Raw genomic sequence first — 18685 nt, 5'->3', positions numbered from 1 at the left:
TGTACGTATTGTTAGTTTGTGGTTGAAGAGCCTACCCATAAGGTGGCCTTATGGGCAGGCCCTAGCCCAATAATCCGAGCAAGGTCCAATGAAAGCAAGCCCAATAGCACAACATATTCTAGGAGACGGCTTGGAGGGAAACCATTTGCGAGGGAAACTCCATATAGCACGTCCGATCTAGTGGGTGGCCCTGGAGGCACGCATGACCCGGGATAGGAGGCAATAACCAGGAGATAAAGATCTTCGGACGGACAAAGCCTAAGGGAAAGAGGATCGGACCAAAGGACTCGGCCGGAAGATATAAACCATTAGACCATATGTATAAACACTCTCTTCCATAAATAGAGAGCGGATACAAAGCACTTTCACTCTTCACTACTCTTTGATCTCCATTCTTGTGATTGTTAGGAACTTTCCCCGTTTACTCGGAATAGGTTCCAACATTGGCGCCATCCGTGAGACCTCTTGATCACGGGTCTCATTAAACCTCTAAAAGAATGGTCGATCAAATCCACCGCCACCACCATTGTCTCACCGGAAAAAGGTTTTCGTTCGTCTGTCCACTATTTCGGTAAACAAGCACGAACCTTGTTCAGGATCTCCGGCGTTATATCCGCCGCCGGAATCTTTCTCCCGACTCTTCGAAATATTCCGTGAAGTCAAGGATCTGGAAATATCCTCCGGCGAGTTTTGAGAAGTCAGACATGACGATTGCTTTCAACCAACAAGACACATGCTCGTTTTCTTTTACTAATTCCAGCCACTCCGGCGACAGGCCACCGCAACCGCTACCCCCGGTTCCATCGTAACTAGCACTGTCGCTAAGTCCATAGTGCCCACAAGTGCAAATCCATACCGGGAAGATATAAAGAACACCGATGGATCAGTTTTGTTCGAAAATGAAGACGATATGGAGGTTGAAGACAATACGGCCGAAAGGCCCAAGATAACCTCGGAGTTCATATGAACTCACCGAGACGCTTAGCAAGCGTCGAAAAGCAAGAGTATGAAGAAAACTTCAAGTGTCTACATGATATTTAGATCTACACATGTTTAGTATAAATGGTGGAGTGAATAAGCTCGATTTGAGCCCATTCTGCCCCTGTTCGCGCCATTTCAACTCAGTTTGGAGCCCCAAGCCTATTTAGTTAGGACAGCAAGTCTTCTAGTTGGACTCTGTCCAAAGGGACAGAAAAGCCTTGCGATATTGCGGAATGGTTTTTATTACGGTGACGCCAGAGATACCTAACCGGTATCTCCACTCCTAATAAAAGTAATCGGTTTGCCCTCTTCATCTTGTTTAAGTTACTTTAACACACCATATAGGTTATAAGAATTATTTTTTTTACTATCTAAATATAAAAAGTAAAATAATAAAGAAGGAAAGAAAATGTATCTAAATATAAAAAGTAAAATAATAAAGAAGGAAAGAAAAGTGAGGTCAAATCATATAATTACCTACTTTGTAAAGTCTTTGTTATTATAAAAGGTTGTCAAGTCATTTTTTTAAAGTATTACTTTAATATTAATATGTTGCAAAAGAGGAGACATGGTCTCACATAAGGAGGCATATATGTTTAACTCTTCAAACACAAACTTTACGTTTAACAAGAATGATGGAAAATTTGCCTTATAAAAGTTGATGTGACTTAACCACAAGCATACATCATTTTGGACAAGCCTTACCTGCTCCATACATACATTATTGAACTTTATTTGTATTCTAAACATTGTTAAAGTTTGAAGGCGAGCCCCTTCTTAGGGGTGTCATGGGCCATTACTTTAATATGAAGGCCCTTCTGAAAAAAGTTCCCTACTTAACAATTCCTTCAGAATGAAGCCTCTGATAAATAATTGGTTCAGAAAAAAGTTTCCTACTTAAAAATTCCTTCAGAATGAAGTCCCCTGGTAAACAAATCCTTCATAATGAAGCTCCCTACTTAACAATTCCTTCAGAATGAAGCCCCTGCTAAACAAATCCTTCATAATGAAGCTCCCTACTTAACAATTTCTTTATAATGAAGCCCCCTGCTAAGCAAATCCTTCAGAATGAAGCTCCCTACTTAACAATTCCTTCAGAATGAAGCCCCCCTACTAAACAAATCCTTCAGAACGAAGCCCCTTACTAAAAAAAATACCTTTATAGCAAAGCCTCTTACAAAATAATTCCTTCAAAACAAGGTCCCTTACTAAACATTCCTTCATAACAAAGCCCCTTCCAAGGAAAGCAAGTCATAATGGAACCCCTTCCAAGAAGGAAGCCTCCTTTCAAGACAATCCATTCATAATAATACCCCTTCCAAAACAATCCCTTCATTACAAACACTCCTCCCAGACAATCCGTACTAAAGCCCCTTTCCATATTGCAAGAATCTTTTTCAAAGAAAGAGATTCCCTTTCCAAGGGATGAGGTGTTTAAAACCTCCTTCCAGGAAGAAAAAATATCATTTTGGGCAAGAGTTAACTGCAAAGGAAAATAACCTCTTATAGATTTTCTTTTTCAAGAAGAATAATCCCTTTCTAATGAAGGAAGTATTTGAAAAGTTCCTTCCGTAAGGAAGGAGAGACTTCTATAACAACTTTTTGCATTACAAAAATTTTATCTGAAGGAGAAGAATCCCCTTCCAAGGGATGAACCTATCCCGTATGTGATAGATGAGTCAGGACTACATTAGTCTCTTGTCCATATCAAAATAAGGACTAGGGGGACTTGCAAATCCTGCTGTGAAAATAGGCTTCCGTCCCATGATGAGGTCCAAGTCAGGAAAGCCCAGAAGAAACCAAAATACTTAGGGAGTTCTAGTTACTCTAACCAAACATCCTACCAACCAGATAAGAAGGAGATAGAAAATGCAACTTTGAAAGTAAGAGAAGGGAACAAGCAGTTATGAGAAAGGCTGGCGAGTCGAAAGGTGTCGTCACATCTTTGGGGGAGCGTGAGAAGCTTTTTCAGAATTGTCACCAGTTTAGGTATGGACCTGACCATGGGCTGAAAAGATAAAAGGGGGATTGGATAATTTAAGTCAATGAAAAGTCCGAGTTGGTTCATCACATTTACCACCGACGGGGGAGACCTGATGAAGCTACCCTACAAAAGGAAGCCCAAAAGAGAGTAACCAAAAGACCTCCCAAAGTAACCAAATGAAATCAAAGGTTCCAGAAGGATTAAGGGCCTATCCAATCAATCTAAACAAGTGGTGATATTAACCCAAAAGAAAGGATTAGAATAACACATGTTGCTAGAATGGATGGGGCCTAAGTTAAAGAGAACAATGGCCCAAGGGAAAGCTCGTAGGACAAGAACCAGCATATAATAGTTCTATGGATATTCTTTTGGTATCAAAGATACCCCCCGGCCATATAAAGGTCAATCAGAGAATAAGGAAGATCACATAAGAGGTCACGATAGAGGAAGAATAGGGACTTGTTGTGAGTCCATTGTACTCGTCATAAATAACGAGCACAATGGACTGGGGGGCTTGAAGAGCCTACCTCGGAATTGGGCTCCGGAGGTACTAAAATCCATTAAGTAAGAAAGAAGGCGCAAGGCTGAAAAGAGAAAAGTAATACACAATGGGCCAGTTACCAAAAGCCCAAAAAGAAGAAAGTGAAGAAAGACACGAGCGACAATAGTTATTAAGTCTATTACCCTTATCATAAATAACAAGGGCAATAGACTAGGGGACTTGAAGAGCCTACCCATAAGGTGGCCATATAGGCAGGCCCTAGCCGAATAATCCGAGCAAGGCCCAATGAAAGCAAGCCTAATAGCACAAGATATTCTAGAGATGGCTTGGAGGGAAACCATTTGCGAGGGAAACTCCATATAGCATGTCCGATCTAGTGGGTGGCCCAAGGCACGCATGACCCGAGATAGGAGGCAATAACCAGAAGATAAAGATCTTCGGACGGACAAAGCCTAACGGAAAGAGGATCGGACCAAAGGACTCGGCCGGAAGATATAAACCATTAGACCATATGTATAAACACTCTCTTCTATAAATAGAGAGAGGATAAACATTGTAATATATACATAATCAATACAAAGCACTTTCACTCTTCACTACTCTTTGATCTTCATTCTTGTGATCGTTAGGAACTTTCCCCGTTTACTCGGAATAGGTTCCAACAGTGGTGATCGGAGATGAAAGAAACTCAAGTATACATTTAGTGGTTGTTTTAAAAGGGCTTATAACAAGCATATATGTGAATAACAAGGATATGTTTATTGGTTGTTCAATTAAAAAACGTGTAACAAGAATATATGTGAATAAAATATAACTTTTGGATCTGGTTTGCGGCCATCCAGGAAAGAGATCTCATCTGTAACCCTTGATGAAATAGATCTAATTAATTTGCAGCAGTTTGACTAACGTCTAGATGTAAGAGCCAAAGAAAAGTGGTGGACTATGGGAACTGGCCAACCGGGAAGGCTAAAATTATAACAAGTCTCTCAAAATTAAAATTTATTTAATTGAAAGTTTTCGTCACTAATTTCAACCTTTTCTTTTAAGCGATTCAAAATAGCCATTCAAAAAATCTAAGTTTAATTAGTAACTTTCATTCTTCCATCCTTCATCATTAACCGGAAATTCTTCCACTCCTTTCAAGCGTCCAGTCATAGACTTTGGATCCACCAATCGATGGTGGAGAAGATCAATGCGGCCTGGGAAAACCTAGGGTTCTTTCATGTGGCGAGCTGACGACCGACATGCTTCTAGGTCCCGTTGACTGTGATGACTAATACGCTTCTAGGTGTCCGTATATTTTACAATCAAGTCTATATTGATCATCATTTTCGTTGACTGTGATGACTAATGCGTTGGTCATAGCAATCATCGTTTTCGCACACTATTGTTGACAACTTATCCAATAACTTCATAAATCAAAGATGATTTATAAACTAAAAAATAACAGAAACAAAATGACCAAAATTTTATTTCTCGAACATCTTCTCGTGTTAAGAAAAATACCCAATTAAGAGTTGGTAATAATGAAATCAGAAATACATCCAGAAATACAAACCAAAAAAGTTCTAGAAAGAATCTTCGGAAGCACATTCTAACAAAAGTACTTACCATCCAACAATCAAACAAAGAATCTAGGTTGTCTTGGTCTTTATAGGCTTCTTCTTCACTAACTTCCTTGGAACCACACTCTTCATTCCAATGAAAAACAGAAGTGCACCAAACAGTGCAAGGTTCTGTAACAGACGCGCACCACAGTTAAAAAGTTACAAAAGGACGTAATAAACGTTACCAACCAAAAAAATATATAAGTTAAAAGCAAACCTGAATGAAATCAGCAAGAAGAGAGTGAAACCTTGAATCATCCATTTCATAGTTATAGAAGTCGTGTAACAATGGAGTCATAAGTAGCAGGTGATATGTCTGCAGATGAGAAATAAAAGAAAATTACTAAGGATTTATATTTTAATTTACATATATATTGATTAGGGCTGTAAATGAACCGAACGAACACGAACAAGGCCTTGTTTATGTTCGTTCATTAAGAAAATAATGTGTTCACGATCGGTTCTCGAACACTTACCGAACGAGATTTTATGTTCGTGTTTGTTCATTAAGGAAATTAATGTGTTCCACGAACGGTTCATGAACACAAGCGAACACAAATAAAATCGGCAGGGCCTAGAGATTGAGACCGATGTATTCATCAATGTGAATAATGAAAGCCTGTAAACGAATCGAATGAACACAAACAAGGGCATGTTCGTGTTCGTTCATTTAACTTTAAAAGAACACGGATACTTGATCGAACAAATATTTATGTTCATGTTCGTTTATTAAAAAGGGACATTTATGTTCGTTTGTTTAAAATATAAACGAACATAACTGAACAAAGATAAACGAACATACATGAACAAATGTAAACAAACATAAACGAACTTAAATTATAACACTTAAATGAACACAAATTAGCAAATATAAAACCTTTAAGCAGATGACCTATTTAGATAATATTTAATTATTTTCTATTAATACATAAACGAACATAAATAAACAGACATAAACGAACATAAACGAATGTTCATGAACATAACTGAACGAACAGAACATGTGTTCATGTTCGTTTGTTTAATTAAACGAACACGAATTTTTTGTTCATATTCGTTCGTTTATTAAATAAGCGAACATAAACGAACTTCCCGCCGAACGGTTCACGAATAGTTCACTGAACGTTCAGTTCGTTTACAGGCCTAATATTGATCCAGTTTGCTACAAGTTTAAACAAGACAGGCGTTTAGCGGGTCCCGCTTCATTAAGAAAATACTGCAGATTAGTGAGAAATGGTTATTCTAAACTTTCAACCTGATTGAACTAATTTTTAGTTAATAGCGTGTTGAATTTTATCAGTTAACACTAGGGTGGTTCAAAACATTCGTAGCTCGAGGCTCGCTCGAAATCCGCTCGTCTGTAATCAAGCCAAGCCTGGGCCATGGTAAGCGCACACGTTGGCTCACTCATTATTGGCTCGTTTAAATTAAAGCCCAAAGTTTAATATATACAATATAATATAGTTATTATAAGCGTTGGTTTTTTGCGCCTAGGCATTTTTTTAGTCGAAGAAGCAGCCACAATTATAGGCAGTTAGCCCTAATTTTGTTGATTTTTTTAGTTGATTCTATTTGATCTGTTTTTGATTTATCACTTAACTTAGTTAAACAACCTACCTAAAATTAATGGTTTAACAAATTTAACTAGATATCACTATAAAATGATGGGCAAATATCATAAAAAAAAAAAACAATCTACTATTTGTTTTTGCTCATAAAAGTCCTCACAGTTACCTTCCACTCACCACAAGTGACCCACAATTTTATTCAAATATAATGCCTGCAAGGTTTAACTTTATACTCTAAAACCCGAACCACAATTTTTCGGACACTTAACACTACCATTACAGTTTTTCAGTAGCGTTTCAACTTGTAATTTTGATATCAATTAAACCAGAATCCATTTGGTACGTCTCCATTTTTCCCCGTCCCACACCAGTGATATTAATTTGAGCAATTCGAGCTTCAATGTGTCAGTAATTGGGGTTTTAATTTTTCCCAATTTCAGTGTTAAGAATCGTCCAAACCAGCAACTATTATACCGATAATCAAAAAATATGGTTATTGACGGTGGAGCTACTTTTTTTGTGGAATTCAAGAATTTAAAAACCTATCATCTCATATTTTGGAAAGTGTTAATATAATCAATGTAAGAGGTATGATGAATGCCTTTCAAAAAAAGAGGTATGATGAATACGTGACCGGAGTATGTGACTGGATAGGTAGTCGATGAGTTAAGTGATGGAAGTATGGTGGTGTTGAGGTAGGAGATAATGACTTTAAAAATATTGATGTTTTTTAATTTCATTTATTGTATGGTAAATGAGTTTTGGTTGGCCCATCTAAACTTGCTATTGTGGGTCACTTCATGGTTATGTTTAAAATTGCCAAGTTAAGGGACTTATATATGTAAGAAAAAGTGTGAGGACTTTAATGAGCAAAAACAAAAGGTAGGTTGGTTTTTAAGGTATTTGCCCTAAAATGATCGATCCCTGGTTATTCAATATCACAAAGAAGAAGCCAAGAACAAAGTCATCAAAATAAACAATATAATAATTTCTCATTTGATCACATCAGTAACATTCATTATTATGGCCAGAATAAACCTTTCAAAATTCTTCTACTAAATAAATACTTACAATAAACAAACAATTCAGTAACTTTCACTATTATGGCAGATAATGGAGATTTTTTTCAGGAATAACCAGAGATCGATCATTTTGGAACTTGCTTTGGGTTTTTAGATGATTTTGGTACTTTATGTTGAGGATTATGGTTTTCAAATACTTTGGTATTTCAAAAAAGAGATACATTCCATTACAAATTTTGCGCCTAGGCCCTCATAGTGGCCTATGCGCCTTAAGTGCACCTAATGTGTTTGATAATTATGCAATATATAACCCAAATTTTAATATATATAGATTACAAAATTCTACAGTCATAAATTCCGTCCCATGTGTATGTAAAAATACTGTTTTTTTTTGTTTTTATAGATATCAATGCATGTAAAAAACAAAAATATTAAAAGTTTGAAAATCGTTAAAGAATAAATGTGCTGGCTCGAGCTTTTGGCGAGCCGAGCTCAAGCGCAACATTTCAGATCGTTAAAATAAACAAGCAGAGCTGCGTCGGCTCGATTTGTTTGCATCCCTAGTTAACACTAAGTTACTGGATAAAAATGTGGGAAGATAACACAGACAAGGATAAAATAATTACCAACAAATAGGCACCAGTGGTGCTGCCAAATACATATAAGATCCCACCGACACCTTTAAGAGCCATTGAAGCCAAAACAACATGCTTAACCTGTATTGATGTAAATATTGAATTTAGAAAAATAATAATAATAATAATTGAAATTTTGACAATAAGTGCCAAGTACGATTGTTATTTTCACATTTAAGTTCAATGGTATAAATTAGAGTCTCACATCAATTTTTGGCACCACATCTCCAATCTTAGCGACAAGATATCTTTGAATAAACGAAATCTTGGGAGCTAGTTCCTTTGCAGCAGGGCCACCATCATCGCCAAAATCATTGAACCTAGTTAATAATAAACATTAAAATGTGTTAAAATTATGTATTTATAGGGGTGTGTCCAATACAAGACCAAATTTTAAGCACCGCACACAGGACACGACATAAGCAGAAAATTAAGCACCGCACACAGGCACCACATAAGCAGAAAAGGCATGCATTCACCATGCATTACACTTAGTGAGCGGTGAGTGATTTTTGTTTTAAATCTTTTAATACATATAGTTTTAAATACTTTAAACAAGTATTTACTATATAAAAGTAACACGTAAGGATATTGTTACTTAAAACTTTTCATTGATAATACTGCAAAAACATACTTTACTTTGAAACCAACACTATCTTCGCTACAACTTGACGGGTCCCGAGACTTCAAGCCACTAATACTCAAAAAAAGGCAGCAAAAATTACACTAACAGAAACTTTTATTATATAATAATAGCATACAAAAGATATGTTTGAGGTTTGAGAAGAATTAGGAATGAGCATTAGATTGTTAAACCAATTGTCTTTGTAAACAACTAAAACAACCAAATCCACAATCATAAATGAATCTAAAAATAAACTCAAAAATCCTGTTACATAATTAAACATGGCCTTAAACACGCAATGAAACCATACATTTGGAGATCAAATCAAACCCTAAACAAAATAGAAAGCCCTAAATTAGACAAAATGACAAGATAATAATAATGATAATAATAATAATAATAGATCTAAATAGGATGGTGTAAAGTAGATCTAATGACGTACGTACATTTGCCAAGCGGAGAGGATGAAGAGAGATGCGAATAAGAGCCTTCCGAAGAAGGAAAAGAAACCCATTTGCCGCTGCTCGGAAACTCGATTCAAGAGACAAATGAGAAATCAAAGTGTTCAGACTATTTATATTTATTAGACAGAATTACAAATTTTGTCCTTTAAAAAAAGCCAAAAACCGGTTCGTGTCCTTTTCTAAGTTTCCTTGCAGGCGGTGTCCTTTAAACTTTTTTTTTCTACACGTTATGTCCTTTACGCTAACTGGGTTAGAAAAACTCAGTTAAATGCCCTCACGTGAGACGCATGTGAGGGCATTTTTGTCTTTTTGCCTACCCTTCTTCTTCTTCCAACTCCAATTCATCAACAATAATAACATGACCACCGCTAGCTGTCATCTACACACACCGTTCATACTCATAAACTCCAGTTGCTACAGAAGAACAACCTGTTTACCTATTACTGTTAGTAGTAATCGGTGTTCCGGAAAGCGGAAGGTTACGAAGGCCGTAGCTGCCGTGTCCACCGGCCGTGCTCGTGGTGACGTCAGCGGAGGTAATCGGAGTGGAGGAGAGGAGTTGCAGGTGACGTCGAATCAAAACCCTAATCGAAACCCTAATCGAAACTCGTTCATCGTCTTCCGCCAAATCGGGACCATAATCAAAGTCTGTTCATCGTTTTCGGCCAAATCGGGACCATAATCGAAGTCCATTCATCCTATTCCGCCCAAATCGGACTCTGTTCATCTTATTCCAGCCAAATCGGAACCCCAATCGGAGCTCGCTCATAGTCTTTGAATCAAATCGAAGACATAAAGATGCAATCGAGTAAGAAAGAGAGTGAATCTCGGTTCTTGGGGAGCTTCCGGTGGCTACGGTGGCGGTCGTTATGCTGGAGCTTTTGGCTACAGTGGTTTGATGGTGACCGGAGAAGGTGACCACCTGCAAAAAAGGCAGTGGTTTCCGGTGGTTTAGATTAGAGAGAGAAAGAGGAACAGTGGAAAGAGTATGGAGTCAGAAAGACGAAAAGACAAAAATACCCTCACATGCGCCTCACGTGAGGGCATTTAACTGAGTTTTTCTAACCCAGTTAGCGTAAAGGACATAACGTGTAGAAAAAAAAAGTTTAAAGGACACCGCCTGCAAGGAAAGGACACGAACCGTAATTTGGCTTTTTTTAAAGGACAAAATTTGTAATTGGGTCTATTTATTATATATCACGACACTGGTTACTTTCATCCACTTGGAATACATCATGTAAAACTCAAACGTTGGAGGTCTATTCTTTAACTTTTGTATGGTACCGAATCCAAAAAATATAAAAAAAATGGAGGTGGCATCAGTTTGTGAACTGGTAAAATCCGAGCATTGTCGGTCATAGGCGTTAAGGTTGTGAGTCTATGTGAATTCAGTTGGTTTATGTTATATTCCTTAGGGTACCACAACTAAAACAAAAAAATGTCAATAAGCAATAAGGTGCCGCCAAGCAGCCCAATCGAGACTTGACGACACCAAACTTGCAATTGTTATTAAAAGAATTGATTAACAAACACCGATCGGGTACTTTGGGAACACGGACAAATGAATTGGGGTAGTGAAATCAAGAAGATACTTTGGGGTTTTAAAGATGTGTAATGATTGTTTTGTGTTTAGTAGTGGAACCCGATACTTTGGGTGGTTAGGGGACATTGTCGCGATTAATTTGGGGTACTTTTGAGTTCATTTGGGTAGAATGTGGTGCGTTTTGATGATTGATTGTTTGATTTGGGTAAATTGGGTAGTTTGGGGTGCGCCCCTTTATACTAATAAGAAGATTGTCGGTAATAACTTATATTCTCTTAAATATGTATAAATGAAACCTTTAAAAAAAATTTGGTTGCTCTCTACATTCTATCAAATCACCAGATTGTTTTATTTGTAAATAGAGGTTTCTCATGCATTTAACCTGAATTCACGGGTACGGGTCTCACCAAACCCAAATAGCCCTTAAACTATAACATCTCCTTAAATTAAAAATTAATTTTACCAAATATTTGATATGAAAATTCTATAAAATAGGGATATACTAAAAATTAATAATTAATTTAAGAAAAAGATATTATTTATAATTAAGAAACAAATTTTATAGTGAAAAAAAAATAAGCGGATCATGGATCTCACCAAACTCAGATGGCTTTTAAACCGGGTTATAACATGTTATTTATTTGTAAAACCCTTTTATCATCAAACCCGAAGTATATTATTAACTTCCTTATAATAAATAAAAATAAAATCTAAAAAAATATATAAATATTATAAACGAATAATGTAAAACAATCTCGTAAAACGAAGGAAAAAAGTTAGTAATATATATAAACTGGTTATATTATTCAAAATTCTAACTTATTCATATAAAGAAGTTTCAGCTTGATGAGTAAAGCTTAAAATTAAATCTTCCTTACAAATATATAGACTACACAATAGAGTGAAAGAGTAACATTCAACTCTCTCATCTATGACATAACTTTCAAATCGAGCATCACACGTTGGAGCACAAGCTACATAATCAAGAATCATATGCCCGGGTAACTCCTTGCATTTGTAAGACAGATCACAATCTTTTGATCGAGTTTATACGCAAGCTCTACATAAAAACCTCTAGTCCATATCACAACCTTTAAAGCAAGTTTATGCCATATTGCGATAAAAAGTGAAAGATCAACTCTCATATCCGAAGCACTAGTTTCACATAAAAACAACTAGTTCGGAACACAAGATCTAAATAATCCACACAAGAACGAGTTTCATACCAACACTTCTTATTTGGAGCGCATGCCCTAATTGAAAACCCTATGAAACACCATATTTAAACCGGACAACTTATACATTAAAGACAAAAACAATAGTCATGAGCAATATTAACTTTAGCAAACAACACGACAAATAAAATCGGGCAATACCACTAAGACCATTTTTATCCCCAACCCTTAGGTTGGGTTGTTCACTAGATGACAACAAAAATAATATTAAAAATCTTTGTAATCTCACGAACCGGTTATCCAAACAACCTGGGTCACAACCCAACCATTTTCAATTCAATGCCACATAGCAATTAATTAGTGGTCTATTATTTTATTTTCTTTTTCTTTTTAAATCTAAAGAATTAATTTTACATATATTTTGATTTCTTTTAATAACTTATATTATTTAACTTTAACAAAAAAAACTAAAAACACAATCTTATTTAATTTTTTTTAAACATTTTGATATAAATTTTATTAAAAACTAAGTACTTTCATAAATATATATTTTTTAATTAGAAATAAACGTCTAGTTTATTTAAACATAAATACTTTCAAGTATATAAATTTTATATTATGGAATATTTTCAAACAATATGTTTATTTTAACTTTTTTTTCTAATTTTAATATATTTTATACTTAAAATAGTATTGTTTCAAAAGAACGTTATTATTATTTACAATAAATTTTATATAATAAATTAAAATATAAATAAGATATATGTAAATAAAAAATTAGTTTGGGTTGGGTTATGAATAAAAGTGTATAGTTGAGTTAGGTTGGGTTGTGTTGGTGGAAGAGAGAGTAATTAGTATTTTATTACTGAAAAGTTGGGTTGGGTTGGGTTGGGTTGGGTTGGGAATAAAGTTAGTCTAAGGACTTGTACACTAATTCCGTGTTTATCGATTGTTTATAGATTACCCATTGCACTTTATGGTGTATTGAGATAATGAGACCGACAGATGATCTATCTTTTATGGTAACTTAGCATTGTTGGATAGACTGACATGTAATCTGGCCAGCCGGTAAGTTTAAACGCCACTTAGAGTTTCCTTTTAGGTTACACCCAGAGAATGATCAGAAATCCACTAGGTTGTCTAAGGGTGTCGTATTTTTAAGATCCCGGTTCCATCATAGTTTCCATAGCCAAGAGAAATCTAAGAGTTTTTTTTTTTTTTTTTTTTTTGAACAGCAAGGCTTATATTAACCAAAAAGAGAATACAAGGCAACAGAAACTCAATAAGAAGCTGAGAAAAAAGTTCAAAAAGAACAAAAACTAAACCAAAACACCTAATACAACATTCCGTCCAGGTTAAAACCAAACCATAACCTCCACTCTCTTATAGATGTCTTGGACCGTATAAAAAGCCACAAGAAAGCCAATTCTTTTATAGCGTGCAATACTTTATGAAACAAAATAGCCTTGCCATCAAAAATCTTCTTATCACGATTACACCATAAACTCCACAATGTAGCGAGGAAAATAGTAATAAGCAATTTCCTTTTCACCTTATTTGAACTCCAATAATTCCCAAAAAACAAGATTCACTTGACATTCATAAAATTACCCGGGTTAGGAATTTTGACCCACCTACAAACCTCTTCCCAAATGGCCATCGAAAACCGACAACTTGCCAAAAGATGATCCAAGTCTTCATCCTCCATAGAACAAAAGGGGCAAAGCAACTCAGACAACGTCATACCCCTATAGGCTAGGGCGCTCTTGGTTGGAATTTACCATCGATTGCACGCCAAACAAAAAATTTTACCTTGGACGGGGCCCAACAATCCCAAACAAAAGGATGAACTTGATACATATTACCTTTTGATTGCTCCAAATCAAGACGGACAATTTTTACTTCAAACCCGTTGTGTAACCCATCTTTCCAAACCCACTCGTCTTCAACCTGCAAAAGAGATTTATGAGCTAAAACTTCCATGAGCTGTTGAAGTTGGTTTCGTTCTTCAGCTGTAGACGGGCTCCGTTTCCACCGCCATCTCCAAGAGTCAATCCCCCCTATACCCTCACAACAATCCATAACCAAGGCTTTTTTGTGGGCTGCCAATTTGAAAATGGATGGGAAAACGTCGCTAAATAGGCCCAATCCGCTCCAATTACCCCCCCAAAAATAACTTTTATCACATTTTCCAAGCTTGCACACAAGATTTCTATGAAGGTCCATGCCATATTTCACAAAATCCTTATCTATCTCAGCTATAGACTTCCATACCCCTTGAGAGACGTTTTTTAACCGGAACAACTCTTATGGTTCTAGCGTTCCCATGGAGAGAAAAAATCACTCGAACCCATAGAAGATTCCTAGAGTTTTTTAACCGCCACCACCATTTACATAAAAGTGCCAAATTCGCGTCTTTAATACTTCCAACCCCTAGCCCGCCTCAACATTTAGATTCAAGGATACGGTCCCACGCTACCCATTTAATTTTATTTTTTTGATCCTCCCCATAAAAAACGTCTTCGAATGCCTTCAAGAATATTAATAACTTTCTCTGGCGCTTTGTACAACGAGAAGAAATAAGTTGGTAGGCTCCCAAGGACCGCCTTCAAAAGCGTTAATCTCCCGGCAAAGGAAAGAGTGTTGGCTTTCCAAGCGGACAACTTAGCTTGGAATTTATCTATAACCAGCTTCCAACTTAAAATTCTTTTCATATTTGCGCCTACCGGCAGCCCCAAGTACGTGAATGGCAAGGAGCCAAGTTTACAATTGAAAAGAGCCGCCATACGAGCCACTTCCTGATCTTCCACCTCAATCCCCAAAACACTACTTTTTGACAAGTTAACCCAAAGCCCTAAGATAAGAGAGAAAATCCGAAGAATCCTACATAGATTAAGGAAATTATCTTTATTCCATTCCCCTATAAAAGTAGCATCATCAGCGAAGAATAAATGCGAGACCATAGGTCCACCATTAGGGAGTTTGATCCCTTCGAACAATCCAATAGAGACCGCCTTGTCCATCATTTTATTAAGGATCTCCATTCCCAACAGAAAAAGGAAAGGCGAGATGGGATCGCCTTGCCTAAGGCCTCTCCCAAATCAAACTCAGTGGTCGGTGAGCCATTCACCAAAACAGAAGACCGACACGAAAAAAGAATACCAAGGATCCAATTTTTCCATCTAGGAGGAAAGCGCATGTGAGTCATAACAGCGAGGAGACATTTGCAATTTATCGAGTCATAGGCTTTCTCGAAGTCGACTTTAAACAACAATATTTTTTCTTAGACTTTTTTCCCCAGGCAATAGTCCCATTAAGAATGAGAGGACCATCTAATATATTTCTACCTTCCATGAAGGCTGTTTGAGTCTGCGAAATCAGCCCCCCCATCACCGATTTTAATCTATACAAAAGAACCTTCGACACCACTTTATGAATAATCCCAATTAAGGAAATAGGCTTGAAGTCATTTAAACTAGTCGGGTCTCTTTTTTTAGGCAAAAGAGCTATGAACGAAGATCCACATTTTTTATTCAGAGACCCATGCATGAAAAAATGGCGAAAGAGAGCGGAAAAAAACGGAGCAAAATCAGCCCAAAACTCCTTAACAAACTCGGAATTAAACCCATCAGGGCCCGGGGATTTATCTCCATCGCACTTCCAAACAACGCACCTAATCTCCTCACTAGAGAAAGGGGCAACCAAATTACCAATATCAGAATCGGATAAAGAATTGAAGCCGAGATTCGGGAGACTTGCTCTTTTAGACATAGGTTCTTTGAATTTAGCCTCAAAAACCTTTCTGACCTCCTCTTTGATTGCCTTAGGATCTGTGGACCAAGCTCCATTTATCCAAAGACCATTAATTCTATTGGCTAATTTGTGTCAGTTAACCATACCATGAAAATATGCCCATCCGCAATCCACTTAACTTTAGCCTTCTGTTGTAAATCTTTTCTTTTTTCTTCCTCCCAATTTTTTATTACCTTCTTCCCTTCGGCCCGTTTATGCATCTCTTCTTCAGAAAGCGGCCGAGATTTCTGCTAAAATTTCCAAAGAGTTCACCTCACGAATAGCGCCATTCACTTGTTTTTCCGAATTGGAGGAAACAGAACTCCTCCAAACTTTAATCCTTTCCTTCAACCGTTTTAGTAGGACCGAAAGCACAGCGTCCGGAAGACCCTCTCCAATATCCTGTAAGAAGACAGACTTAACCACTTCCGACAAATCTTTGTTGCTAAGCCAGGAGTTGAAAAATCTGAACGGGCGGGCTCCAAAGTTAGCGGCGACAGTGGATAGGACAAGAGGGGTATGATCAGAAAGATGTCTAAGGCCTTGAGAGATGCTTCAGGCCAAAGGTTCATAAAAGCCTCATTAACCAAAATTCTGTCCAATTTACTCAATTTGCAATCCCTGTCCGCCTGGCTAATAAAATTATTGAACGCTAACGCCCCGGCCGGATCAAACGAAGAGTTAACGCCGACGACCTAACTTCATTAAAATCCCCCAAAATAATCCAGAGCCCAGGTCTATCCACAAGGTGAGACGAAATTAAAACCCAAAGCTCCTTTCTGCGCCGAGCATCCGAAGGAGCGTAAACATTTAAAATATGACAACAAGCCTCCACCCCTTTTATAAAGCCCGAGGCAAGAATTAAATTACTACATCTCCAAGAATCAGTTAACGAAAACACTCCCGAACGAATCCCACAAAGAAATCAGACCCCCGGACCTTCCAGACGCCTCGACGTCCAAGAAGTCAAAATTCGAATTACCCCAAAACTTAGCCAGACGGTTTTTATTAACTTTAGCAGTTTGAGATTCTTGAAGGGCAATAAATCCTATCTCTTTTGATCTGCTTCACCCAAGCAAGAGGGTTACAAGTCGGATTTTAAACCTAGATAGTGTTTCTCCTAACTTTGAGTCGTCTAGGTCATAGTGTTGAAGTGTGTTAGTGTTAGTTTTGTCTTAATTAATTAATTGTCCAATCAGTTAAATCATTATGTTTATAGTCAGAGTCTAGTTTAGGTGTCGCTAGTGTCATTTGGGTTTGATATCCGGACTTCATTAGTCTTTACTATAGTCGATAGGTTCACTTGCTTGTCTAGCGGGCTAGCATTAGGAGAGTCTATGCTTATAAATTTAAAACTAGAGTGTCTAGGTTAGGTTAAGTTTTTATATACCGCTTTTAGCACATGAAAATCATACGCGACACATGGCAAGAGAGCCTAGAATTTATAGACCAAACCCATACTATAAACAAGTTCCATGTCAACACCCCATATTTCGAGTGCATACTCTCGATCAAACTTTGTAGTTCAGAAAACAAGTTTTTGAACTGGACCAATCTTACGGTAAGGGAGCATGAATAGCCACCAACGACATAGACACCTAACAAACGACAAGGATAAATAGCGCAACCAGCACCACTAATGACTAATACCCCAAGCAATAGCAGACCTTGACTCGACATGTACAAATTGCAAAAATCGCATGATAGAGCATACAAAAGCGTGAACATCACTCGAATATGAATATGAAATATATAGAAGTTAAAATTTTTATTGTGTTTAACTAGAATAATGAATGTCCTGAATTTTATCACTAAATACAAATTTAGTGTCATTGTGATAAGTATTTGCAAATCTGTCACACCTTTGTTACATAATACATGCTACGAGTATTTATTAAATAGATGTAAAATAAAGCTTCTAAAATATAAAACAGATAACCAAACACCACCACAACCACCACGTGCCCCAGCCAATACATACTTCCTAACCCTCTTTCAACACCCTCAGTCTCCAACAACGAGACCCACACCCGTAAATAAGTGATCCTACAAGGTTTAAGCAGTCATGTCATTCGTCTTTCATTACTTCATAACACAACTCTCACAATGGCTAATGGATTGTGTCCCTATACACGGTATATACATCATTATGGGAACGGTTTCTATCAAATGATAGGGGTGGGGTTGAAATGTGGTCCATCGGTGTCTCTTAAGTTGTTACAAAATTGTAAACGACATGCTAGCACCAACCCGAAAACAGACCTTACTCTTGCAGAAAAGTTGTTTAAGTTCATCATATTTTTCATTTTATGCCTAAGCTTGTTAACAGGACCGTTTTGATAATATTAATATACTTTCACAAACTAACAATTGTTTTATATTTTAGACATGTTTAATATAAGATTTATGGAAAGTTGTTATGAACAATACATTTGAAACTTTATGGTTTTAAAAACGACTACGAGTTTAATATATTGATAAAAAACATCCATTTGAAACTTTATGTATTTTAATGTTTTGTATGCATGTTAGATCATCTCGAACAACCCCCGTGTAACAAGTAGTTACATGGTTTATCAGTAGACATATAAACGAACAAAACATATCGTGCTTCTTTTTTTAAAACTTAGACCAAACAAACAATCGAAAACGAACAATGTCTCCTTACTCATATACCTTAACTAACTTACTATTACTAATAAGATTAAAAGAAAAATATTGTGCAGCAAAGCTCTCATTGGGTCACTTAACGACACCTTATTGACCCACGACAATTTTTTTTGTTTG

General features: G+C 36.8%; 2 protein-coding genes across 2 annotated transcripts; both read right to left on the bottom strand.

Moving 5' to 3' along the window:
• Positions 1-5004: 5004 nt before the first annotated feature.
• LOC143616880 (uncharacterized) lies at positions 5005-9438 on the bottom strand. Its single transcript, XM_077089580.1, has 5 exons — positions 9371-9438; positions 8505-8619; positions 8291-8380; positions 5292-5390; positions 5005-5203 (listed from the first exon to the last, which is right to left on the bottom strand). Exons 1-5 carry the CDS (start codon positions 9436-9438, stop codon positions 5102-5104), a joined length of 474 nt encoding a protein of 157 aa, XP_076945695.1. The 3' UTR covers positions 5005-5101.
• A 263-nt stretch (positions 9439-9701) lies between these two features.
• On the bottom strand, positions 9702-15129 carry LOC143616874 (uncharacterized). Its single transcript, XM_077089578.1, has 3 exons — positions 14637-15129; positions 13919-14166; positions 9702-9767 (listed from the first exon to the last, which is right to left on the bottom strand). The coding sequence occupies exons 1-3, from the start codon at positions 15127-15129 to the stop codon at positions 9702-9704; spliced, it is 807 nt and encodes a 268-aa protein (XP_076945693.1).
• Positions 15130-18685: the final 3556 nt, after the last annotated feature.

The sequence above is a fragment of the Bidens hawaiensis genome, unplaced genomic scaffold (assembly GCF_021521415.1).
Source record: "Bidens hawaiensis isolate Kalapana, Puna unplaced genomic scaffold, B.hawaiensis_p1.1 tig00050220_1, whole genome shotgun sequence".
Classification (NCBI taxonomy): domain Eukaryota; kingdom Viridiplantae; phylum Streptophyta; class Magnoliopsida; order Asterales; family Asteraceae; genus Bidens; species Bidens hawaiensis.
The sequence above is the reverse complement of the archived record's forward strand: the minus strand, read 5'-3'. Positions and strand labels throughout refer to the sequence as shown.

Excerpts from the sequence above, each read along its gene's own strand:
- LOC143616880 (XM_077089580.1), bottom strand. The coding sequence starts at position 9,438 with ATGGGTTTCTTTTCCTTCTTCGGAAGGCTCTTATTCGCATCTCTCTTC. Across the intron at positions 8,620-9,370 it reads ATCCTCTCCGCTTGGCAAAT|GTTCAATGATTTTGGCGATG; the intron begins GTACGTACGTCA and ends ATTATTAACTAG. Across the intron at positions 8,381-8,504 it reads ATGTGGTGCCAAAAATTGAT|GTTAAGCATGTTGTTTTGGC; the intron begins GTGAGACTCTAA and ends ACATCAATACAG.
- LOC143616874 (XM_077089578.1), bottom strand. The coding sequence starts at position 15,129 with ATGGACAAGGCGGTCTCTATTGGATTGTTCGAAGGGATCAAACTCCCT. Across the intron at positions 14,167-14,636 it reads AGTTATTAATATTCTTGAAG|GGGGGATTGACTCTTGGAGA; the intron begins GCATTCGAAGAC and ends GTGAGGGTATAG. Across the intron at positions 9,768-13,918 it reads ATTGTTGGGCCCCGTCCAAG|ATGACAGCTAGCGGTGGTCA; the intron begins GTAAAATTTTTT and ends CGGTGTGTGTAG.